We start from the raw sequence: 25,124 nt of genomic DNA, 5'->3' as shown, positions 1-25,124 counted from the left end.
AATCCATAAAGAAAATTTAAAAAAAAGAAAAAAAGAAATGGAAATGCAGAGTCCCTTCAGCAATTTTCACTGCCATGGCACTCCCTGCTGCACTGAGGTATTTCCAAAGCCACAGGATTCCGCTCCCAGAGGCTCTTTCAAATCCAACCCCAAGCCCTCAGGCACAGGACAGCCTCCTGTCCCTGCGGTGCACCCCTACAGCTCCTAACTTGGGGGATCAGCACATACAACCAACGTAGGCTCCCAACACCGGAAGCCATTGCTTGCTGATGCCGTTTGCTCTGGCTAGGCGACCCCTAACACTTTGTTCACCTGGAAAACATACACTTTCTCTTCAAACCGTGTACAAAGTTCACAGCACCCCTGGAAGAAGACGTGGCCAAGTCTGGGACTCGGGTGTTCTCTAGGGTAAGGGTGGGGGCTTAAGGGCATCCAAACCTGTAGAGAACTTTTATAATTTATTGGAGCCAAAGAGAAAACACCTGGAAGCAAGATCTCAACAGAGTGAGAAAATGCTTCCCAGAAATGAGTTTGCGGCTTCTTCTAGGCGTTCAGAATTAAGGAGGGAACCTAGGAAGATTACATGGGGGGTGCGGGTCGGGGAGCAAGGCAGGGATCAGGGAATACACAGCGTTTGACGAGAAAGGTGCTTCAAAGGTGTGCTAACCCTAGATGCACAGAAACAAGGGGCAGAGCTTGCCTAAGGCAACGATAAGCTTTTCACTGAAGAAATGAAAAGGCTTGGGGCGTGACTAACTGCGGAACACCCCCAAATAGAGGTTACTTTTGGGAGAACTCCTCTTTTCCCTCCTGCACAGAGAGCCCCCTGGGGCGGGCAATGTGACTCGGCGGAGACGGGAAAAGGAGGCCTGGTCCAGGCCCCACAGCCCCCGACGACGGCCTGAAGCCCGCAACAGCAGGTGGGTGCCGACGGGATACTGCAGCGCTCCACCTAGGGCCTTCCCTGCGGCAGGACAGGGTCAACCAGGGCAGCCCAGTCCGGTCCTGCAGCAGGAGAGCCGCCCCCACCATGAGACCCAGCCGGGCTCTGCAGCCGGAGCGGCCCTGACAGGACTCGCTCCCTCCAGGTCCCAGCAGCCTGAGGGGCTTGAATCTTAACAGGCCCCGGCCCGGCAGGAGGAGATACCCGGGCCAGGCCCGCTCGCTCCCGGGGCGCGGTCCGGGTCACTTCCGCCCGGCCCTGCAACCCACTCCGCCCCGCTAACAGCGGAGCTCCCGCGCTGTTCCCGCGTGGCAGACTCACCTGCGCGGGCGAGGCAATGGCGGAGCTTCCGTTGGGCGCCGGAAGTGCTCGCGCTCTGCGCCAACAACTACAAGTCCCAGGAGGCAGTGCGCCGCCTGCGATTATCTCGCGCGTCTTTGGCCGTTTCTCGCGTGGCGGCTGTGGCGAACCCCCGCGGCGCGTGTGTTCCGGCGTTGGCGGGTGCCACGTCCCCGCATTGCAGGGGAGCCGGCTGGGGTGCGGTCTCTCTCCTTCGGCCCTGCCCCTGGGGGCCCGCGTCCTGCGACCCGAGTCTGCGGGCGGCTCTGCTTCTCCCCGTCCCGCGGCCCACGCCACAGCCGCGGACGCCGAGACCCATGTCGAGGGCGGGACTGGAGCCGGCGCTGCCCTTGAGCTGCTTTCTTTCTATTTACTTTTTTAGTCCGCGCCCGAGGGTGTGTTTTATTGATTTTTTGAGAATGGAAGAGAAACTTCGCTGAGGGACAGGCATGGAGTGGTTGCCTCCCACACTCGCCCCCACGAGGGCGGGGATTGAACCTGAAACCCCGGACCCTTCGGTGCCCTGGCCGCCCCGACCACCGTGCCACACTGGCCAGGGCACCACTGGGTGATTTTGAAGCAAATCCCACATTATTTCACCGTAAATACTTGTGAGTGTATCTCTAAAAAACGTTTTTTTTTCCAAAGTAGGAAAACTCATGAAGTACGATAATTAGTGATTACCTAGGGCTTGGGGAATTTGAGGGGAAATGTGACTGCTAAACGGGGATTTTCTTTTTTGGGTGATGAAAATGTTCTGAAATTGTCATGATGGTTGTAAAACCCTGAATATGTTAAGAACCACTGAATTGTTCAGTTCGTTTATATCTTTATTGACTTCAGAGAGGAAGGGGGGGAGAGAAACATCAATGATGAGTCATGGATCGGCTGCCTCCTGCACACCTCCTACTGGGGATCTAGCCCGAAACCCCGCACGTGCCCTGACTGGGAATCCAACTGCCATCTCCTGGATCCTAGGTCCATGCTCATCCGCTGAGCCACGCCTGGTCGGGCAAATTGTAGTTTAAATCAGTGAATTGATTATGAGCTATGTCTCAGTAAAGCTGTTTAAAAATAAATACATAAGGTTACTAACACCTATTGGAAAAATAGAATGGGGAAAAATAAATTTTAACTACAAAATCATTAGCACTTAAAAATAGTAGCAATAATTCCTAAATATCAAGTATCCAGTGTTTAAATTACCCCCAATTGTGTCAGTTTTTTTACATTTTGCTTTTCAAATTAGGATTTTAACAAGGTTCACATCTTGCATTTGGTTAATGTGTACTTAAGTCTTGTAATTTATGGATTTTCCCCACATGAGGACGGGGAGAGAAAGAGAGAGAGAAACATTGATGTAAGAGGGAAACGTCCTTCAGCTGCCTCCCCTATGTACCCTGACGGGGAATGAAATCCGAAATCTTTCGGTGTCCTGAATGACACTCCACCCAGCTGAGCAGCCTGGCCAGGGCTCCATCCTTTTGTGTTAACACTGTGTATTTATCAAAACAGTAATGAAAAGACATTTAAATAGAAAAATACACACACAGATTCTATTGCAGAAATATAGTTTACTTATCCATCTCCTCTCTCAGTCCTTGTTCATACACATAAATACTTTACCACAAATATATTATCAGTGCACAACCAAAGTATAACTGCAAGTCAATTCAGTAAAAAAATTAAATGTTTTTCCAACTGTTACATTCATTAGCAAGGATGCCCCACCATTTCATTGGCTTGTGCAGGTTGGTGTCCCTGGTTGTCCTTTGGTCTTGAGAACATCAGTATTCAAAGCTGCTTTTCATAGTCAGTTCTGAATCCCAATCACTCCCATTCAGGTTCTGATGCAGGATTGGGTTGAACAGGCAGCGTCTCTTCAACAGGCTTTAGCACTAGGCGGTCGGTGTTTCTTCTTACACCTGGCCCCACTGTGCGTCTTTTGATGCCCTATGAGGTGCGAGCTCTGGGTGAAGGCCTTTCCACATCTGTTACACGTGTAGGGGCGCTCCCCGGTGTGGGTCCTTTGATGCCTGATGAGGTGGGAGCTCTGGCGGAAGGCCTTTGTGCAGACCTGGCACTGATAGGGCTTGGCTCCGGTGTGAGTCCGCAGGTGCTGGGAGATGGCTGAGCGGTCATTGAAAGTCCTCCCACACTCGCGACATTTGAATGGTCTCTCTCCAGTATGAATTCTTTGATGCTGTGTGAGGGAGGAGCTCTGGATGAAGGCTTTCCCGCAGTCCTGACACACGTAGGGCTTCTCTCCTGTGTGGATTTTTTTATGTACAGAGAAGTATCTTGGGTTCCGGAATGTTTTGCCACACGCGCTGCATCGGCACACTTGGCTCCCCTTATGAATTTTTGTGAACGTAACCTGCTGGGTGCTCCGGCCGAGGAGCCCACAACCACTACTTTCCCTGGCTTTGTCACCTTTGTGGCTCTTCTGATGAATTTTTACATGTGAATTATGTGTTGCCATTTTAACTTGTGAACTACGCTTGTGCAAGTGTTTCCTAGGTAGAGTTTTTTGGAGTGAAACATGGCTTGCGGCAAGACCCGTGTTTGCTTGGGGTTTGGGGCTGTCACAGTGCTGCTTCTGAGAGAGGGATTCTTCCTGAGTCAGCCCCACAGGTTGCAGTGCTGTGTCCCGAACTTCCAGGACCCCACCCTGCAAGGCCTCTCCAGAGTTAGAGGACGCGGCTTCGGCCCTTGAGAATTCCTCCACTTTCAGGTCACGGGCTGGTTCTGCCTCAGGAACAGCTGACTTTGGGGTTAACTGATTGCCTTCCAGTGTAGTCTCCCACCCTGAAAGAAACCAAAAGGTGTGGAATCCGCAGAGAGAAAATGCTGACGTAGGTTGAGAGTATAACATAATTAAGTATTCAAAAGCTGAGGGATTTTTTTTTAAATCCCTACCTGAGGATATGTTTTCTTTATTGATTTTTAAAGAGAGAGTAACAGCAATGTGAGAAACATAAATTGGTTGCCTCCCGCAGGTGCCACCCCTACTGGAGATGCAACTCGCAACCTAGGTATGTGCCCTGACTGGGAATTGAACCCACAAACTTTTGGTGTACAGGACGATGCTCCAAACAACTGAGCCACCCAGCAAGGGCTGCAAGGGACTCTTGAGGGCATGCCCATTCCTGGAGCTGGGCTCACAGATGGAGCAAGCCCCAACTTGGGGCCCATATGGCATTCCTGTCCTCGAAGGGTGGAATGCCTGGGTGGGCAAGGCCTTACCCACGGAGACCAGGTGTCTGAAGGTCTCCAGCATCACATCGTGGTACTCAGTCCTTTGTGTTGGGCCCAGCAGCTCCCACTCATCCCTGCTGAAGTCCACGGCCACATCTAGGAAGGTCACTGGTTCCTGCAATGCCACACATTGTGCATCTACTCAGCAAGAGGGGCAGGGAGTCATTAAAAGCTTGGAGAGAAGAAAGGCTGGCTGGGGCATCACGACAGAGCCTGCTGTGCAGGGAGGAGATGCCTGTGCTTTGGGGTTTGTTGGAAACATTGACTTGGAAGAGGTCCAATGGGCCTTTTCTCACAAAACCGGAGTTTGGGGCTGGAGGCAGAGTCCAGACTTCATTAAGAGCTGCAAGTGCTACAAGCGAACTGCCTCTGCCGACCCACACCTGAGTCCAGCTCATCTTTTCCCACAACTCTGCACATGGGTCCCGCTCCTGGGGAGCCTCACCATGTGATGGGACAGGAGCTGCTGGGAGTGGGGCCATCCCCCAGGCAGCCACGATCACTCCTTTCTCATTTGTTTGTTGTATTTTTGTTTTTTTTTAAATCCTCCTCCAAGGATATTTTTTCCATTGTTTTTCAGAGAGTGGAAGGGGGGGAAGAGAGAGAAACATTGATGTGAGGGAGACACAACGGCTGGTGGCCTCCTGCATGTACCCGGACCAGGGCTGGGGATCGAGCCTGTAACGAGGTACATGCCCTTGGCCAGAATCGAACCTGGGACCCTCCAGTCTATGGGCTGATGCTCTAACCACTGAACAAAACTGGTCAGGGCATGATCAGTCCTTTCTGAGGGGCTGAGAAGGACTCCAGGAGGAAGAGGCCTCCCCACTGCCCTTTGCCTGGGTCTGGGAGGTATTTTGCCCACAAGGGGCAGAGCCACAAATGGGCTGGAAAGCTCAGCCGGCGTGGCTCAGTGGTTGAGTGTTGACTCATGAACCAGGAGCTCAGGGTTGGGTTCCTGGTCAGGGCACATGCCTGGGTTTCAGGCTCAAGCCCCAGTAGGGGGCTTGCAGGAGGCAGCCGGTCATTGACTCTTATCATTGATGTTTCCATCTCTTTCTACCCTTCCCTTCCTCTCTCTGAAATCAATAAAAACATTTCTTTAAACAAAAAGTTGGGCTGGAGAAAGTCCTCACCCTATCACCTAGGAGCCACTGAATACAGCCTTGCCTGAAGCCCCAACCAGACCACTCACTGCTCAGGAGCCCGCATGTTCACGCCTAGGCTAGAGCCAGGTGTAAGCGACCTCCAGCAGCAGCAGCAGCCCTGACCAGTGTCACACAGACACGGTGGCTTGGGCCCTCTGTGAGCCTCAACAGCCCTGTTTTGTCCACACCCCTGCTCTGGGTTATTTTGAAGGGAATCTTAGGACTGTTTCAGTCATAAACCCCTGGGTGTTCATTCTGAAGGACAAGGGCTCCCCTACCCTTCAAGCCCAGAAACTCTAAAAGTCCTGGCCCTGGAGGCCTCAGGGTGGGCCCACCTCACAGGGGATTCTGTGCCCAGAGATGGAAAGGGTGACACTCCCCACTCACCTCAGGCAGTGCCTTCTCTGGGCAGGTGGTCTTGCTCTCCTTTTCTTCCCGCTGGGCTGTGGTCTCCACAGAGCAGGCAGGGTCCAGGGAAGGTGATGCTGGGAGGAGACATTAGCACAAGGGGTCAGCCATGTGTAATCAGCCCAAGGACAGTCCATGTCTCTCTGGGACCCACAGGGCCTCCTCATTCCCCTCCCCCCTCCGCCTCAGCAGCTGGCCTCACACCTTCTCCTCAGAGGCAATGACCCCATTTCTGGCCTCTCAGTCCTCTACCCCCACCCCCTCATGACACCACGTGGAGGGAGGGAATCCCCTGGCCCCCAGGGCCAGACTCACTCTCCCAACACACCACCTTGATACGAATTCTACCAAGTTTCCTCTAACCCAGGAAACAGCCCTGCTTGGCCTTGTGGCCCCTCTCAACACCGACTTTCTTCACATGTCCCCACATGGTCCACGGGCTTCCTAATGATGAGCTGACTCTCATTATCAAGGGGCACACACGATGTGACCTGGCTGGCCCACCAGACCATCGCTTCCTCCTGGCCACAATGACTGCATCAGGAATGAAGAACATGGGGCCAATCAGAGGCAGAGACTTTTGGGGGAACATTTACAAAGAAATTCCATGTGGGGAGGACTGAAACAGAGACAACCTGCTTGTAAGTGAAGCCAGCCAAGGCCAGCAGCAGGGCACAGTTGGGGTGCACGCAGGAGGAAACTGATTGATGTGTCTCGCTCACATGGATGTTTCTCTTTCTCTTGTCTTTCCCCTCCCTCCCTCCCTCTAAAAATCAATGGAAAAAATATCCTCAGGTGAGGGATAACAAAAAAGAAAAATAATAAAGAAACAAAATTGCAACCCATTGGCCCACCAGCCACACCATGCTACAGCCTGGGATCTACAAAGTTCCCTCAGTCCTGGCTGGTGTGGCTCAGTTGATTGGAGCATCATACCGTACACCAAAAGGTGGTGGGTTTGAGTCCTGGGCAGGGCACATACCCAAGTTGAGAGTTCAATCCCCAGTTGGGGCACATGTGGGAGGCAGCTTATCAATGATTTGCTCTCCCTTCCTCTCTCTGAAAATTAATTTAAAAAAAAAAAGGAAAAAAAGCAAGCTCCTTTAGATCCTGCTGCTGGTACCTGGAACTCAGGGGTCAGCTCCTGCTGTGCTAGAGTAACACTTCCCTTGGGCCCTGCCAACTGGCTGTGTGCTCCCTTCTGGCACAGACAGACTCAGCCTCTCTGATTCTGGAATACACTGTGACAGCTCCCTTCTTGGGCCTGCACAGGGGATGTTCCCCTGCCTAGCACATCCGTCCTGCCACCTCTGAGCTCTGCTCCAAACCAGGTGTTGGCTACAGCAACTTGGTTTCCACAGGCCCCTCTCCCAGCACCCTTCCAACCCATTCATTTGTCAAATTCCTGTCTTTGCTGCTAGACTGAAGGCTTGTTGAGCTCACGAGTCCTGTGTGTCCTGGTCACCACTGTCTCCACAGCCCCCACCACGAGGATGACGTCAGAAGGCACCCCAGGAATATGTTTGTGTGACTGATGTCGGGGTTCCCACTGGCTTGTGAGGAAGGATCCCAAAGGGATGACAGGAAGCCCTCTATCCAAGAGCCTCCATCAGAAGCCTGTGGGTGGATGGTCCTTATACAATGCAGTGTCACACCCCACCCAAGGGTTTCCATAACTCTGAGGTGGGGCCTGAGACCTTCCATTTCCACAAATGGGTCCAGGGGGGAGGCCATTCTCAAAACCCTTGATCTAGAAGCAATGGCAGGTACGCCAGCAAGAAAGTATCTCAAGTTCTGATTCAGGAACACGTGGGGGAGGCAGGTACTCTCTGCGTAGATGCAGTGGGCAGGACCACATCCTCCAAGATCCCCTACAGGAACATCCCCCTCCCCACCTTCCCACTGCACCTACCTTCCTTCTCAGATATCCAGGTCACATCCTCCACCAGGGCCACCGCCTCCTGGCAGTCCTTCGGGTGCTGTGATTCTACCCATACTCGGAGCTTCCCAGGTAGTGCGGCCAGGAATTGCTCCAGCACCAGTGCCTCCAGCATCTGCTCTTTGGAGTGCGCCTCAGGCTGCAGCCACTGGTGGCAGAGCTCGTGAAGCTGGGCCAGGGCCTCTCGGGGCCCAGCAGCCTCCTCAAAGCAGAAGCCCCGGAAACGCTGGCGTGCAGCCTCACGGTCAGCTGGATGGCATGGATGGCTGTCTGGTGGTTGAGCAGGTTCCCCGAGGACCTCTGGGCTCAGGCCCTCATCTTCAGCATAGAGGGCCCGGATCCGGGCATTCCGGGAACAAGCAACCTCCTTGTTTAGTGTGAGGACTTCAACAACCTCGATCTCCATCAGGGGGTCCCCAGTAGTATGAGGATCCAAGTGAGGGTCCAGCTGAGCCTTAGAACACCCTGGAAGTCAGAAACAAAGCAAGAAGATGACTAAGAAGCACATGAAAAGATGTTCAACATCATTTGCCACCTGGAAAATGCAAAATAAAACCACGTGAGGTACTACTTCACATAACAGGGTGTGAACAATGTGCAACAGGAAGGCTATTATCAAAGAGGAACAGTAGCAACTGCTGGTGAGGATCCAGAAAAGCTGGAAGCCCCCACACTGTGCTGGTAGGAACACAGAGCTGGCAGCTCCTCAGAAAGTTAAACATGGAGTTGTATTATGACCCAGGAGTTCCATGCCCAGGTATACATCCAAGAGAACTGAAAATATGTATCAACCCAAGAACTATGTACCCATACAATGAAATACTATTTGACAATAAAAAGGAATGAAGTACTAATACATGCTATAGAATGACAACATCATGCTATGTGAAAGCAGCCAGACACAAAAGGCCACATAGTATATGATTCCATTTACTTGAAATGTTGAAAACAGACAAATACATAAGCACAAAAAGTAGATTAGTGGTTTTCAGTAGAGGGGGTATTTGAAGGGTTTGGGGGTTACGTTTCCATTGATTTTAGAAACAGAGGAAGGGAGAGGGGGAGAGAGAGAAAGAAACATCTATCTGTTGCCCCCCCCCCCCAAATACATGCCCCGACCGAGAATCAAACCTGAGCCTTTTGGCATACGGGACAACGCTCCAACCAGCTCAGCCACCTGGCCAGGGCGGATATGAGGTTTCTTTTTGGGGATGATGAAATGTTCTAAAATTAGGTTATAGCAATGAAATTAGATTGTGCAACCTTGTAAATACAGTAAAAGCACTGAAGTATACACTTTCAGAGGGTGAGCTTTATGTATATTATCTCAATACAGCAAGGAAAAAAGGAGAGACAATAAAGGCTGAGAAGACCTATGACACGGTACATGCCTATGGCACATGCCTGTGGCACCCTCCAGGGGAACAGAACCTGATCTGCCCCCAAGGCGGCCTAGGATGAGGCTGTCTGGGAAAGGCAGGGGCTCTGTGTCCTGGCACGGAGTCCAGGACAGCACCTGCTGAACAGCACTACAGCATGGCTCTGAAATGCAAAGGAGGGGCCCTGGCCAGATAGGTCAGTGGGTTAGAGCATAATCCCCACATGCCAAGGTTGCAGGTTTGATCCCCACAGTCAGGCCACATACAAGAATCAACCAGCGAATGCATAAATAAGCGGACAACAAATTGATGTTTCTCTCTCTCTCTCTCTCTCTCTCAAAGTTAATAAGTAAAAATTAAAATAAAAAGGAAATTCTAGCCCTGCTGGGCATGGCTCAGTGGTTGAGCATCAACCTGGGATCCAGGAGATTGGGGTTTGATTAATCAATCATGCCTATATAGTGAAGCCTCCATCAAAACCCAAAAACACGAGTTGAGAGAGCTTCGGAGCAGGTGAACATGTGGAGGTTTGGGGACAACGACGACCTGGGGCGGGCGTGGAAGCTCCGCCCCTTCCCCATCTCTAGCCCTGCGCATCTCTTTGTTTCTGAGTCAGATCCTTTTTTTTTTTATTTTATTATGCTAGTAATGCATAAGGAATGTTTTTTTTAAAACCTACATTTATATTAAAAAACTTACAAAATTTTTTTCTAGAGGGAAGTACATTGTATACCACAACTGTTCATTAATCTTATTTGCTGAAATTATCTTACGTAAATCAACCTCAAAGAGTGATTTAGTAAATAAAAGTTTTGGACATAAAAAGTATATGTATATTTTAAAAAGCAAAGCGGGGAAACCCATTGGGTTGGATAAAAAGTAAGATGACAGGTGGGGAGCCAACAGTTTACAGCAGCCAACAGTCTGCACCGTGACGACAGGGTCTGTGGCTCCGCGAGGCGCCTGCGCTCCGGGGGCCGCGGAGAGGGCGAGGACTCGGTGTCTCACAGCTCGGGCCGCCGGGCGTGCACCCTCCACGAAGGGCCGCCGGGCGGCTGGGCGGCGGCTCGGCTGGGGAGGCGTCTAACCGAGGGGCCGGCCACCCGCCCTCAGCTCCCCGCTCAGTTCACTTCGGACCAGCCCGCCTGGCTCCCTGCGGTCTGCGCGCGGCCCCTGTCCGTCCACGCGGGGACGCTCCGCGCAGGCCGGGGGGTCACGGCCCCGACGCGTTACCCGAGCGACGCCGCGATCCCCACGGAAGCACCGAGTCATGCTGACCAGCGGCGCGGCTACAGCGCAGGGAAGCTGCTGCCCGCGAGGCAGAGGCGGGACGGGCGAGCGCCAGCGAGGAGCCACTGCGGCTATGGCCGAAAGGCGGAGATAAAGGGAAGTGGAGGCGGTCCCAGGAGCAGCGGCTCCCGGTCGCGCTCCTGTCCGACGCGGGCGCCCACGCAGCCCCCGCCCTCCCAGCGGCGCGCGGACCACAGGTCCCAGCAGCCCCCGCGGCGCGCGCACCACACCTCCCAGCAGCCCCCGCGGCACGGCCTCCGGCGCCGCCCCGCTGAGCCGGGGGCTCGGCCGCGCCCTCAGGACCCCGCGTCGGCGAGGCCCGCGCAGGTCCCCGCCCCGCCCCCCGCGACGGCGCCCACGGGAGCGGCGCAGCGCCCCGACCGCAGGGCTGTCCCTCCGGGCCGCGCGGCAGGGCGAGCGCTCGGGGTTCCCACCCGTCCCCCCCGCTCCCCGGAGGGCTTCCCGGTCTCCCGGCCGCCTCCCAGCGCCCTTCAGACCTGGCTCGTCCGCGGCGGCGGCGGGTCTCGCCCACCAGCTCATGGGTGCTGCGGGCCGTTGGCGCGCCGCCGGGAAGCGAGGGCCCCGGAAGCCCGCGCGGCGCGGGTGGGGCCGCGGGTTGCGCAACAGGCCCTGCGCTAGGCTGGCCGACTTGGTCGTCCGTCCGCCGGACGCCCGGTCCCAAATTCCCGGTGACCGCCGCCTTGGTAAGAGCAACCGGCCTCCGACCCGCCGTCCCCAACCGCGTCACCTGACCTGAGCTGCTGCCCTGGCTCCTTCTGGGGCTCGCCTTTCTAACTCACGTGTGCTACCTGCAGCTACCTAGCATTTAGCGCCTCCGGCTCTTCAGGACTTCAGGAGTTCCCACCCATCCCCCACCCAGATGACGGCTTTGAAAGCAGAGTTCGCTTCTCTAGTGGAAGCTCGTAGGCTCGAGATTTCCCTCCGGGTAACTAGGAAGCCGGGACCGCAGCCTGACTAGTGCCCCCAGCGGCTCCGAGCCGGGCGAGGCACCGCGCCGAGCAATCATCATCCGTGACCCTAAGAGCAGCCTTCATTCTCGCACTGCTTCCTAGCTCCCTGATTTCTAAAAATGCTCGTTTTCTACGCGGTTAACCAGAGGGCCTTCTCCCTTAAAATAACTGCCGGGCTCTGTTTATCTTACTCCATCTCACTACCCCCACTCAGTTTCTAACTTTTTTCCTTTAATGTTGGTCACAAATTTAGTATCTTCTCTTATCCTTGGGGGCAACAGGGTGCTTTTTCGAAGTCTTGCACTGAATGTTTGCTCAAAAATTTTAACTCTTATTGTTTTAAGCCGTACAACCTTTCTGGGTCTGGGTGTCAGGAACTGCCAGTCCTTATGGTGCTGAGGATCCACAGTGAACCCACAACCCAGTTCAGGCCAACATAGGTTCCTCAGTTACCATAAAAATAATCCCAAAAGCTGCAGCTCCAAGTACTGATGCTCCTCAACTTAAAACCTTATAAACTCACCCTAAGTTGAAAATGCATTTAAGACACCTAACCCACTGAATATCACAGCTGAGTCCAGCCTACCTTAAACGCCTCAGAACCCTACTTTAGCCCACAACCTTCCAATTCTTACCAGAACAGATGAACGTTCTGTAGACTTAATGGGATGGGAAAACACAGTATCCAAACAAATGCTGGCAACAGGGTGTACTGTGATTTACTCTTGCAATCACATGGCTGACTGGCAGCTGAGACTGTGCCCAGCATTTCGACAGTATTGTATCACCCACCTATCACTAGTCAGGAAAAGATAAAACTTTGGAGTATGGTTTCTACTGAAAACACATTGCTTTGGCACCACTGTAAATTTAAAAAATCACAGGTTGAATCATCTGTGGAGGAACAATGGTCCTGGCTTTAAACCCACCAGCAGAGTGACCCTAGTGAACTTGGGCAATGTAATCCACTCACCTGCAACTAGTAAAGGCTGACCGGAGCTGCTGTTTTCTTCTGTCATGTTCCTTCCATCTCTCAGCTGCTTCCCTTCAAAGGTAAGCTGGCTCCCTCACAGTGCAGTTTCCTACGGAATGCTGGCGACTAACCAGGTATACTGTGGCTACCAGCCCACAGATACATAACCTAATTACAATGACCGTTTAACACCCCCACTGGACTGCTGAGGCTGCCAACTGAGTTTTATGTACCGGAAACCCCAAAGCCAGGCCCAGAGAAGGATCTGCTAAAGGTTTGGATGATCACTTTTACACCAAAGCCTTTGATTCAACAACAGTAGTTACCATTTCATTAGGCCCCCTAGGACCTGGACTTCACACTACCACAGTCCCAGTAAACAAGTGTCCAGCCTTTACACAAAGAATATCCGTGTTGAAAGAGGCTAGGAACCCTTCCCAAGGCCACACAGGGGGAACGCAGCAGGTGGGATGCTAACCCTGTTCTTTTACACCCTTTACACCAAAGGGGACTTCTCATAGACACCATGTTACTTTTTCTCAGATGTGCCCGTGTCTCTCATCCAGAGGTCTTCACATTTGCCACCCATCTGCCTGGTAGTATTTCCCAGCATCTTCCCCATCCAGCTCTCAGCTCATGTGTTACCTCTTCAGAGCTGTCTTCCTGCCCAGTTCTAAACCCCACACACCTTCCTACCCTCCCCAGCATGTCCCATTGTTTAATGTCTCTTCATAGCACTGATTGTCGTTTCAAAGTATCTATCTGGTCCATTAACTTACTTATTGTCACCTCTCCACCTCTACAGCAGCTTTACTGGGGAACTTTATTGAAGGTAATGTTCTAGATCTGCACACTAGCTGCAGGTGACCCAGGAACATTTGAAAGATGGCCAGTTCGACTGAGGAACTGACCTGGTATGTTCACATTAGTCTGTTTAAATTCAATCAGCCACATGTGCTCTGGAATTAAAGGAGGCACAAGGAGACAGGCCTTACCACTCAGTTCATCGCTGTGACCCACACCTGAAATGGTACTTGGCACTCTGGCAGATGCTTAAGCAGTAGTTGTTGACAGAGCAGGGCTTCTAAGGACCTTTTAGCCATCTCCCTGGATTTCCTGTTTCTGTCAAATTCCAGAAAATCTCACTGGCACTGAAATTGTGTCCTATGTATAAATTATCTTGGGAGGATTGCTGGTGCTAAAGAGTCCCCATCTGCTTGGGAGCGAGTAGTGGCTGCAAGTGCAGGCCACTGGGTAAGAGGACACCTGGTTTACATCCCCACCTGCTGCTTCCCGACCAGCTGGACAGGCAGTGCATTCCTGCTCCCACAGGTAGAATGGCTCCAGCAGCACTTCCCTAGAGGCTGTAGGGCTTAAGTCAAGTGAGAACGTGACACACTGCTAGCTTGTGTATGCCCTCAGAAGGCAATACTTAGACCTATTCAGGTCTTCTATATCCCACTGATGAAACTTTCTTCAAACTGAGCCTTGTTCTCAGGTTCCATTTCAAAAAAGTATTAACAAAATCTTTCCTCCATCTGTATTCAATTGGTTATTACTGGTATAAGCAAAACTATTAGTGTCAGTATTATTTTGTAATTTGTCACATTTCTGAACTCATTACTATTTCACAGGATTAGTCTTTTTTTAAGGTGGTTGTTAAGGAGTTATATTGTCACCTTTTCAATACTTATTTTGTGCTTTGGTGAGAACAATGCTATGTACACTTTCCAGAAGAACCTATTAGCATGCCAGTCTGTGGTGGTGTGTCACTGAACTGTTCACGCTCTGTGGAAACTATCTTTAATAGAAAGCTGGAAGATATTCTCTGCCCAGGTCAGTACTAAGATATAACTGGCATAGTTACGGGCAGCACCTCTAAAAGCGGAAGGTAACCTCCCACCCAGTTTCCTTCTTGCAGGGGCTATCACAGCCTATCAGTGTCTACATTCTTCCAGTGATAAGCAATCAACACATTCATATTTGTGCATTTTATGTGTATGTTTTTTAAGAAAAAGGCATGAACAGTAATGTGCATCCACATATCTATATATATGTAAGATACACATGGTTAAAAGACATTTTAAGAAACATATTATCTTAGAGATTTTTTCATATAGTATACAGAGCTGGCTCATCCTTTGTAACATTTGTGCATAGTAGTATAATGAAAACAACTACATGTTGCTGAATATCTGTATAGTTTTTTAGCTTTCCTCTTATTTGTTTAATCAGTTATCCCCCAAAATGGGCTCTTGGATTATTTTTTTCTCCTGCATTTCTGATTCATTTATTCCTGCTTTGATCTTAATCATTTCTCCTCTTAGGACTTTTGGAGGTTCCCCCTCCAAATGTTTACATCAAACGCTTATTAGTTCATTTGTTTTCCTTCAGATTCAATTAATAGGTAAGGCATTTCAGGCCTTGAAATTATCCTGGGTACCACATCTGGATATCTGGGAGAGTGGTCCCCAGATAAAAGAATCAAGATTACATGGGTCTTAGAGAACAAAACAAATACATGGAAGGTGACAGAGAATGTAAAGTGTTCTCAAAGACTGCACAGTATGTGACCACACTCTGCTAGGCTGAGTTCTTGCTAAAACGTGTTTGATAGTCACTCAAGATCCTAGACTCTTGGCCCTATCTCCAAGAACGTGAGCCTCTCAAGAGTTTGTCGTAGCACTATCTATGTCATCTCCAGATTTCCTTTATCATCCCTCACCCACTCTCATCTCAAAGCCTGGCCTTGTCTTCAAAGTCTCCTCTCTTTGAAGGTGCCTCTTGCAGTTTCTTCAGCCACTTACTCAACAGTTTCCTGAGCTAGAGACTCAGGGACTGTCTTAGCAACTGGGGACACATTACAAACCAAAATAAGGATGCCTGTTCTCACTCATGTTATTTAGCATTTGTTCTAGATGTTCAGGTCAGATAACAGAACAAGCTGAAAAAGATAGGACCTGTTTTACTTGCACATTTTTATCATCAGTGTGCATTTTGTATGACTTATCTGTTGTGAAAATGGTGAAACATTTCATTATTCTTCAGTGTGGTTGGTTCTTTTCAGTGTAAGGTTTTTTTGTTTGCTTATTAGATAAGGTGAGACTAAGGCTATGGTTATTACCTGCACAGATTACATTGAGGTTGTGCGCTCATATGAGTCCTCTGTTGTTGAACATAATGAGGACTCCTACTGAAGAGCTTGCCAGTGGGCTGTGTGTTTCCTGAAGCCTTCCTAACACTGATTACATTCTCAGGCATGTTCAGTATGACCTGTAATGATGAGTGAGAGAGCTACGCATGGAACCTTTTCCACAGCAGTCACATCCCCAAGGTTCAGAGTTCTCAGATGTAATTATTTGGTCTAAGAACTTTTCCATATGACTAGATTTTTTTTGGGTCCAGTATGAATTCTCTCAAAACTGACTGAATTGGACCAGAAGCCTTTCCTGCTATGATCATATTCCTGGGATTTTGTCCCTGTTTGAGTTCTCATGTGGAAAAAACTCATAAAAAGGACTTCCTCCAGTCTCTGCATGTTGGTCTCCCATGTGAGCCCTGTCTTAAAGTAGGCCAAGATGAGCTGAAAAAAGTTTGACACTAACCTTCAGTCTTGTTCTGGAATGAACTATCTATCCTTTGAATAAGACAACTGATTTTCTATTCCCCGTGTTTGCTTTACTCCCATGTGAATCCCTGCAGGCTACCACAAAGGATGAAATCTAGAGAAGGATTTCCTTCTCTTCCAACAAAACAATTTCCTCCTCTCAGGTTTTTTTTCTACTAATGCTAGTACTCTTAGAGAGTTGCCACATTCATATTTTAGCTCACATCTGCTTAATTTCTTGAAAAGTCAAGAAAGTTAAATGTCCTGCAGGCGTTTCTACAACATTGACCTTCAAAATACTGTCTTTACTTCACTGCTTTCATAAGGATTAAATCTAGATTATGTGTCAAGTTTTCTACTCAGCCACACATATGGTAATACTTGCTTGAAAAAAATACTGTGTGATGGCTGAAGATTTGAGTGCCATCAAATATTTCTCCACATTCCTTATCTTCACAGTATCTTTCCAAATCAGTATCTACTTGATGACAGTCATATCTGTCCTAAGTGTTTACTGTTTCCTTCTACTTCAACTGATGCCTATGCTGCCATTTTTGCAATCATGGGGAGCCAGAGAGGCATGCAAACTGAGTTGCTTCAGAAAGGCCTACCTTGCCCAGCTGGTGTTGCTCAGTGGTTGATCGTTGACTCATGAACCAAGAGGTCACCAGTTCAATTCCCGGTCAGGGTACATGCCTGGGTTGTGGGCTCAACCCACAGTAGAAGGTGTGCAGGAGGCAGCCAATCAATGATTCTCTCTCATCGATGTTTCTATCTGTCCCTCTCCCTTCCTGTCTCTCTAAAAATCAATAAAACTTAAAAAAAAAAAAAAAAGGCCTAGCTTTCTATTCATTCCCAGTTTTCTGCATTAAGCAGAGGCACAGCTATAGCAGTGTTAGGGGAGAAAGAGAACAATGCAAGAGATGGCTGTCTCCTGTAGCAGTAAAATATGCCATTCCAAACATCTATGATTAACATCACAAGGAAAACAAAACCTCTAATTTCCACCCTTCAAATATCTATGCCTTACCAGGCTCCTCCATGTCATTGGATAATGCCAAGGTCCTTCTTTATTGCATTTTAAGAATGATACACAAAAAGAATGTATGTGGTAAATATACACATAACAAAGGCTAGTCACAGGAAATCCCTGGAAGCCTTTACCTATGAGGGATTATCAGCAGGTTCCTCTTTTGCCCCCTTGATCAATTACCTAGCCCCACTGAATCTACCTATGAGTAGGGAGCAGCCCCAAGCCAGCTTCTCCCCAACTCTGCTGCTCCTCTGTCAGGCCAAGTATCATCTCTTCCTCAGATGCCACCATGGCCCCTGCCTGCTTGCAACTACTCTCCCACAGTTCTTTCTTCTCAAGCCCCCACAGTGAGCTGTGAAAAGCCACAGACACACCTGCTCATTGAAAATCAAACCACCCCCAAAGTGGAGGCCCTGTGTGCCCTTCTGAACTTCAGTTGCATGTCAATACACCTGTTACCTGCCTCCTACCCATTGGGTGACTTCCTGTTCCCTGAATATGCCAAGCTTGTTCCATTCTCAGTCACCTCAAACCCTGTCTCCATGCCTGGAATTTGTCTTCACCACCACTTTTTTTTTTTTTAATCCTCACTTGATATTTTTTTTCATTGCTTTTCAGAGACAGTGGAAGGTAGAGAGAAAGAGAGAAACACTGATGTGAGAGAGCCTCCCACATGTGCCCTGACTAGGCCAGGGATCAAGCCTGTAACTGAGGTACGTGCCCGTGGCTGGAATCAAACCTGGGACCCTTCAGTTCATGGGCTGCCACTCTAACCACTGAGCAAAACTGCTAGCACTCTTCACCGTTCTCACAAGTCTGCAGAATTCTTTTTCAGGAATCCGCCTAAATCTCACCCCTGCAGTGCCCTGACCACCTCCTCTAGAGTAATTCCCCACTGCTCCTGCTTTACACCACACTCTTTTCCCTCAGTATGTACCACTATTTATCTGTACAACATGATTATACCTGTGTAACTTGTTTGCAGAAGGTTGTAACTACCTGACTATAAGTCTACAATGGTAGCAATTATGTCAGGTCTTTGTTCCACTACCAGAGTGTTCAGTATAGTGCACAGGACACAGGCAGACTTCCACAGGTGTTTGTGAGGTGAAGGGGAAGCAGGGGGAGAAACATGACAGAAAGGACTGATAGAGAAGAGATGAGCCAGGCGCCTATCACCTCAGGCCTGGCCAGAGGGTAGTGTCCTGGTGAACCTCCGTGCACATGGTCTCTGCTTTAGACACCATCCCTAAATCTCCCGTACCTCAGCATGTGAACTACAAGCGCCCACTGTCTCCCATGGCAACTAGAGTCAGGAAACTACTGCAGGCTGGAAGGTTTGGCCCCTCAGGATATGGGACTTAAACTCCAGGGAGGATGACACATACCTGACACAGCCAGAGCCACAAAGATGGGAAGAGACATTAGGAGGCAGGATCAAGGGTCCAACCAGGGGGAACAGGAACCATGGTGGGCACATATAAAGTACTTGTGTTGCTGGGGACTTTCCAGGTCAGATCTAGTTTAGTGACCTGTTCTAATGGGTAAAATGGAAGTTTTCAATGTAGAGAATGAAAGGAATGACTCAGAATATGGAAAACAAAACATTAATGCTGAGCCACTCATGCTGAAACATGGTGTCCAGAAAAAGGGGGCAAAGAGTTGCAGGGACTCCAGTCTGTGTTGTGGTGAACAGGTCATCACCAAAGACGGGAGCTAGGCACAGATTCCACAGCTGAACACTGCCAGCTCCTATGAAAGCTGCAGCTGAACATAGGGAAGGAAGAATATCAAAAGTTTTCTTTATTGAGCCAGCACACTGATATAAAAGATGACAAAGACAGCAGACACAAAGAAGAAAACCACTCACCTCCTCAACTTAAGCTATGAATACTGATGTAGAAGTCCTAAAAAATGCCGCTGGATGCCAGCACCACATTACAACGGTGCTTCAATGTTTATTATGTCACTGTCTTGACTGTTCAAAGGAGAAAATCCCTATGATCACCTTGGAAGGTTTTGAAGGGGTAATTGGGGCTACTGATTTTTGTTTATTAGAAAGTACCAGGTAACTATCCAGATAAAAACTGACTTGAATCAGTTCAATTAAGCATCACGGTCATCAAAACCCAGATACTTTCCCACTTAAGTCAGAGACCACTCACTCTTCACATTCTCTTTCACAGTGTTTTGGAAGTACCAGTTGTGACTAATGTGCTTACATGACTGCTCAAAAGTAGTCAAGTAAATAAGTAAATAAATACGACTGCCTTGCCCTCATACTTGCTGATAAAACGACTTTGTACTGAGAAAATTAATGAAGAGAATTTAGCTGCATGACAGGTTCACGGAACTATGGAAGACCACAAGGGAGGATTAACCTGAGTGATGACATCAGCTGCAACGAAAGACCAACAGTACTGGCAAGGCCTGACGTAGCAGTGAGGCCAGATCCTGCTTTGTACCCTTGTGTCAAAAGTCGAATAGAAACACCTATTATGTGAGAAGGGATTGCTAAATCCAACCAAATCTAATTCATGTTCTAACAAGATTTTCTCAAAGAACCCTGCTAAACTAATGGTTCATCTGGCAAATTAGGTGGTTGAGAACAGCTAAGAGTATAGTATATTTCTATTAATGAGAAGAACTACCATTTTTCCAAGTTTGTTATAAATTAAGTACTTATAAAGTTACAATAAGCACAGCAACATGGTGTTTACTCAGATCAAGAAGAGACCAAGGAGGCCTACACTCTATGACTGCGGGAATATAGTCCATGATAGCCTTGGCCTGTGTGGCTCAGTGGTTAGTGTTGGCCCATGCACCAAAGGGTCTTGGGTTTGATTCCCAGCCAAGGGCATATACCTGGGGTGCAGGTTCGATCCCTGGACCCAGTTGGGGCAGGTGTAGGAGGCTACCAATTGGTGTCTCTCTCACATTGATGTTCTCTCCCCCTTCCTTCCATTCTCTCTAAAAATCAATGAGGAAATATCCTCAGGTGAGGATTAACGACGACAAAAACCTAGTCCATGATAAACACTGTTTCCAGTAAGTGGAAGAACCTAGTCAGAGAATGGGTATTGAAAGAACTTGTGTCCTACACCATATGCATGAAGAAATGCCAGATAAATAAAACATCCAGCTAAACAAAAAGACTACTAGAAAACAAAAAAGTACTTGTACAATCTGCCTATGTATGATACGAAACCTAGAATAGGAATATTTTATTGTGTTAGTCTATTTGCAACGTTAACATCTATAATATATAGATAGGTGCACCAAAAGGGGGGGGATAATCTGAACTCACAAAAGAAAAAATACATATGTTGCATCACGAACTTATAAAAATATGTAATTTGATAAGGGAAAAGTGAACTCAACTCAACATATCTTTTCCTATTAGACATACAAAACCTTGAAAAAAACCACTACAAAGCACTGGCAATTAAAGGAAAAAGTAGCTCTCATGTTCTTGAGCAGCTACACGTATTTTAAAAGATTTTAGACAACAATTTGTTGCTACCAGATTTTCAGTTTACATCTTGGTTGATTCTGAAGTTCCATTTCTAGAAACCCTAACCTACAAAAAACCCCAACTTGAATGTGCAAAATAAATAAAAGGATGCAAGGAAGTTTTTTGCAACAACCTGAATGTCCACCAAGAGAAAAAAATTAAATATGGACTACACTACATCTGTTACAAAGCAGCAGACCTATGTTAAGAACACCCCAAAATATAAATATACACAGATGCCCCTCCACTTAGGATGGGGTTACATCCCAATAAACATATCCTAATTTGAAAATATCCTAAGTTGAAAATGCAGTTAACCCAGACTACCCTAAACGCACTCAGAACACTTACATTAGCCTACAGCTGGGCAAAATCATGTAGCACAAAGCCTGCTTAATAGTGTTGAACACTGTACTGAAAATGACAAACAGAAAGGTTGTATGGGTATCGCTTTCACACCACTGTAAAGTCAAAAAATTATTTTGAACTGTCAAGTTGGAGACAGTGTATTCATAAACATGTATGTAAACACGGAAAAAAAAGTCTGGACAGAAACACATCAGTTAGTGGTGGTTATATGAGGGGAGGGCAGTCGACGAGGAGTGCAGCTAACCTACCACCAGTAACAGGTTCATGTTCAACCAAGCAGTACATCCCTGACCGAGGCCAGAGGAAAACCAGGCCAGGGCTTGATTCAGCGTGTCCGCAGCCACTCACCACAGCACCCCACCTAGAGTTTCCTCTGTCCACCTGATTTTTTAAGACACCAGTCCTTGACCAACCAGTCAGCCCATTCCCTGCTGGGACTCCCACGTGCCTGGTTCTCACCTGAAAAGGTGTCTTGAGGAATTCCTCTCTCCACCGACCAGAGCTCTTCCTCCTCCTCTAACTGAGATACCACATCTGGTTTGGAAAGCTGATGTTCTGCCCAAGGGAAAAGAGACAGGGCTTGGGGGTGGGGGTCTGTGAAAGGAAGAAAATGCGTCCCTGCTCTGGCCCATGCTGTCCCCTAGGGGAACATGACTTCTGGTCTAGGGCAGTGATAAGCCACCCATCGCCATTGTGTGCGGCTTGCTTTCCTGGACTCCCTTGCTGGTAAAGGTGGCAGTGGGACTGAGTTCTGGCCAGCAAGTCATAAACGGAAGTTTGTCAGTGGGGACCATAACGCATTTTCTTTTTTGCTAAATACGATAGCTGTGAAAACAGCACCAGCCTAGGCTGCCCCCTCCCCTTCTTTCTGCTTTTCACAGGGACGTGACGCTTGGTGCCACAGTGATGCAGTTACCAAGCTAAGAATGGAAAATTTCACACAGACCGCAGAGAAGGGAGGGATCAGGGTCTGTGACGCCACCCTGAGCTGCTGAACAGACACCACCTCCCTGGTATTCACTCTGAGGAGCGGACTAGGTGATGCTTCAGGAGTCACATGTGAAGGTGCCCTTTCCCCATGGCTACAAAGGAAAGCCCTCTCCCTCAAGCTCCAAGGCCTTGACCCTTGCGCTCTAACCCCTTCAGGCTGAGCCCAAGCAGACACACACTTCAGTGGCACCACAATCGAGCAGCAAAGCACAGATCTTTATTGACATGGAGGCCAGTCTTACCCACTGAGACCAGGTTTCTGTAGTTCTCCAGCATCACCTGTCTGTACAGGGACTTCTGTTCAAGGTCCAGCAATCCCCACTCTTCCGGGTCAAAACCCAGGATCACATCTTCCAAAGTCACTGGTTCCTGAAACCCACAGGTTTCTGTTCAGCCAGGGCCTGTCATCACTCACAACGACAGGATGTGGGTGACTGAGAACAGGAAGGCACAGTCTACAAGACGACCTGAGCGCATCCTGGGGGAATCATCATGTGTTCTTGTTTACGACACTGAGCAAATCCAAGCTGGACGCTATTCAGGTCACAGCAAGGACAACACATGAGGCTGAAGAGGGTTCTTAATTTTCTGAAAACCGCCCCATTCCTTATTCATCTGGGGATTCCAACACTGGCGCCAGCGTGCATGTCTCCTCCTAGGGGATTCCGTGCGCTGAGTCCTCGCACCCAAGCCTTCAGCCCCGGAGCTGCCGCTACTTCCTTCCACTGCCAAGGACGCACCTTTCCTCCTAGCGCTGAGCTCGTGCCACCTCTTACTTGACGCGAGCTGCTGCTGAAATCTAAACGAGTCTGTGCGACCCCTGCTCAGAACCGTCAGAGTCTCCCCGGTTTGAAAGGTAAATCAGAGTCCCCGGTGAGGGCCCTTTGCAGTAAGCGCTCCCTCGGAAGGCTAAGCGGCCCGCGGCTCCCGCACCCAGCGGGGCTCTCGAGCCCGGGCCCTCGCCCTGCCCGAGGCTCTGGGGCCTGGGGCATCTCAGGAAGGGTGGCGACCCACACCATGCGGCCACCCCCGCCCAAACCGAGGGGTGCACTGAAACTCAAAACGGCCTCTACTCACATGGAACCAGGCCATCGGAGGCCCCGAGGCCATACCTTCCTCTTCAACGGGTTCCGTGGGAACGGGCCGAGTCCTAAGAGGATGGAATCCGGGAGGTGGGGGCGAGAGGGAAACGCCGACAGGCCGAGTCCTCGGGCGGAGGCCCGCCCCCGCCTGGGAAAACGCCCAGCGAGGTCTCCACCTACTCCCCGCACCAAGACGCCCGCGGCCCCGGGCGACAGGAAACCCCCTCCCGCGTTCCTTAGGCGCCGGGAGTCCGCTCGGCTGGCTCCGGAGTTGGCCCAGGCCCGGGGGGTGAGGGGGCGGGCCGGCCCAAGCCGGCGGGAAGTTGCCTTCTTTCCGGGACCCCAGTCACCGACCACGGCGCCCGTCCGGGACCCGCAGCAGGAGGACTGCAGAAAAGTCGAGCACCAGACAGTCTCCGACGGGCGGAAGTTTCCCGCGAACTCACCCCGCGCGGCGCACAATGGCGCCGGTCGCCCCACGGCGAAGTGCGTCAGCGCTCGGGACCGGACTACAACTCCCAGACACCCCCGCGGCGCGCCGCGCCCAGACGCTCGCAGGCGGCGGCCATCTTGTCTGGCCAACTCTGGGCGGCCGGCGAAGCCAGGAAGAGGGCCCTCACTCATGTTCCTCCCCGGCCCAGCCGGGCACGGGGAGACCGCAGGCCAGGCCGCAAAGCCCCAACCCCTGGGTGGGCGGTGGCACAGGCCGGGAGACAGCGGTGCCCAGCCGGGAGGGTGTCCACGCGTGGGGCGAAGAGTAAGCTGGACAAAGAGAAGCAGCGGGGGACAAGACTGCCGGAAGTGCTGAGTGGGTTAGAGATTGACGGTGGGAGGTGGAACTACTTATGAAGCCGTTGGGGGAGGATAAAAGGTGAGTAGGCCCGGAAGTGTTGGGGCCGCGGCTTCCTGCCGCCGAGACTCCAAGTGAAGATGGGTGGGGCGGGAAAAGGGCGGGCTGCCTGTTGGGGGCGGGGCTAATGTCCTCCCAGTTCTTGGGATTGGAGGAGGGGCTGGCAGAAAGCTTGGGGGCGAGACTATGGTCTACCTCGTTCCCGGAAGAGGGAGAGACGAGATTGACGTGAGTGCGTGGGCGGTGCTTCTACTTGTGCGCGCCAGCCTAATGGAGGCCAAGGGGGCGGGGCTGAGGGGGCAGCACTGGGCTGGAGGCGTGACTAAAACCAGCCGAGGTCTCGCGGGCTTTCCAGTGTGTCCATCAAGCGGGGGGAGGGACCTAGGCACTGGGTTTGGGGAGGGTGGGTCGTGTCAAAGGTAAACCAGATCTGCATAGACGTTAAAGCGGTGAAAATATGTTTTACTCGCTAGAAGTATTGTAACAGGGGAAGAGACTTCGTTATAGAACCTATTCTGAATACATCCAGAACAAGTGGTGTTTATTGACAAGGAGCAAGTTGTACTGGGACCAGGTGCTGCCTGGGGGCGGGGCGGTGGCGTTGTTGGTCTATAGAAAGTTAGAAGAGGAGACTTAAGTCTTTCCGGGAGGTTGAGGGGATTCTGGCTGAACTCACCTAACAGGATTCTTGATAGAGGCAAGCCAGGGCGAGCGCATGTCACCTGGGGGACATAGTGAGGATGAGGAGTTTGGTCAGATATCAAGGGTAGGGAATTTTATTTTTTAATGTGTTCTTATTGATTTGAGAGAGAGGAAGGGAGAGGGAGAGGGAGAGAGAGAGAAAAGCATCCATGAGAGAAACATCAACATCAATGGACTACCTCCCGCACGCCCCCTATTGGGGATCAAGCCATACATCCTGGCATGTGCTCCAACTGGGAATCCAACTGGTGACCTCTTGGTGCATGGGTCCAGGCTCAACCTCTGCACCACTCTGGCCAGGCAAGGGTGGGGAATTCTTGATAAACTGA

The 25,124-nt window shown here is 50.2% G+C and overlaps 1 protein-coding gene across 3 annotated transcripts; it reads right to left on the bottom strand.

Annotated features, from left to right (window-relative positions):
* Positions 1–2,836: 2,836 nt before the first annotated feature.
* Positions 2,837–23,583, bottom strand: ZNF274 (zinc finger protein 274). Of its 3 annotated transcripts, XM_016215859.2 has the most exons (7): positions 23,239–23,583; positions 22,404–22,530; positions 21,631–21,726; positions 8,009–8,500; positions 6,076–6,173; positions 4,529–4,655; positions 2,837–4,090 (listed from the first exon to the last, which is right to left on the bottom strand). In XM_016215859.2, the coding sequence occupies exons 1-7, from the start codon at positions 23,269–23,271 to the stop codon at positions 3,165–3,167; spliced, it is 1,899 nt and encodes a 632-aa protein (XP_016071345.2). In that variant the 5' UTR covers positions 23,272–23,583; the 3' UTR covers positions 2,837–3,164. The 3 variants fall into 3 exon arrangements, with proteins under 3 accessions (XP_016071345.2, XP_016071346.2, XP_016071347.2); XM_016215860.2 differs by lacking the exon at positions 21,631–21,726 and having other exon boundaries at positions 23,239–23,364; XM_016215861.2 differs by lacking the exons at positions 21,631–21,726; positions 22,404–22,530 and having other exon boundaries at positions 23,239–23,317.
* Positions 23,584–25,124: the final 1,541 nt, after the last annotated feature.

Source organism: Miniopterus natalensis, chromosome 18 (assembly GCF_054644295.1).
Source record: "Miniopterus natalensis isolate mMinNat1 chromosome 18, mMinNat1.hap1, whole genome shotgun sequence".
NCBI lineage: Eukaryota > Metazoa > Chordata > Mammalia > Chiroptera > Miniopteridae > Miniopterus > Miniopterus natalensis.
This window is presented reverse-complemented; position numbering and strand designations above follow the sequence as displayed.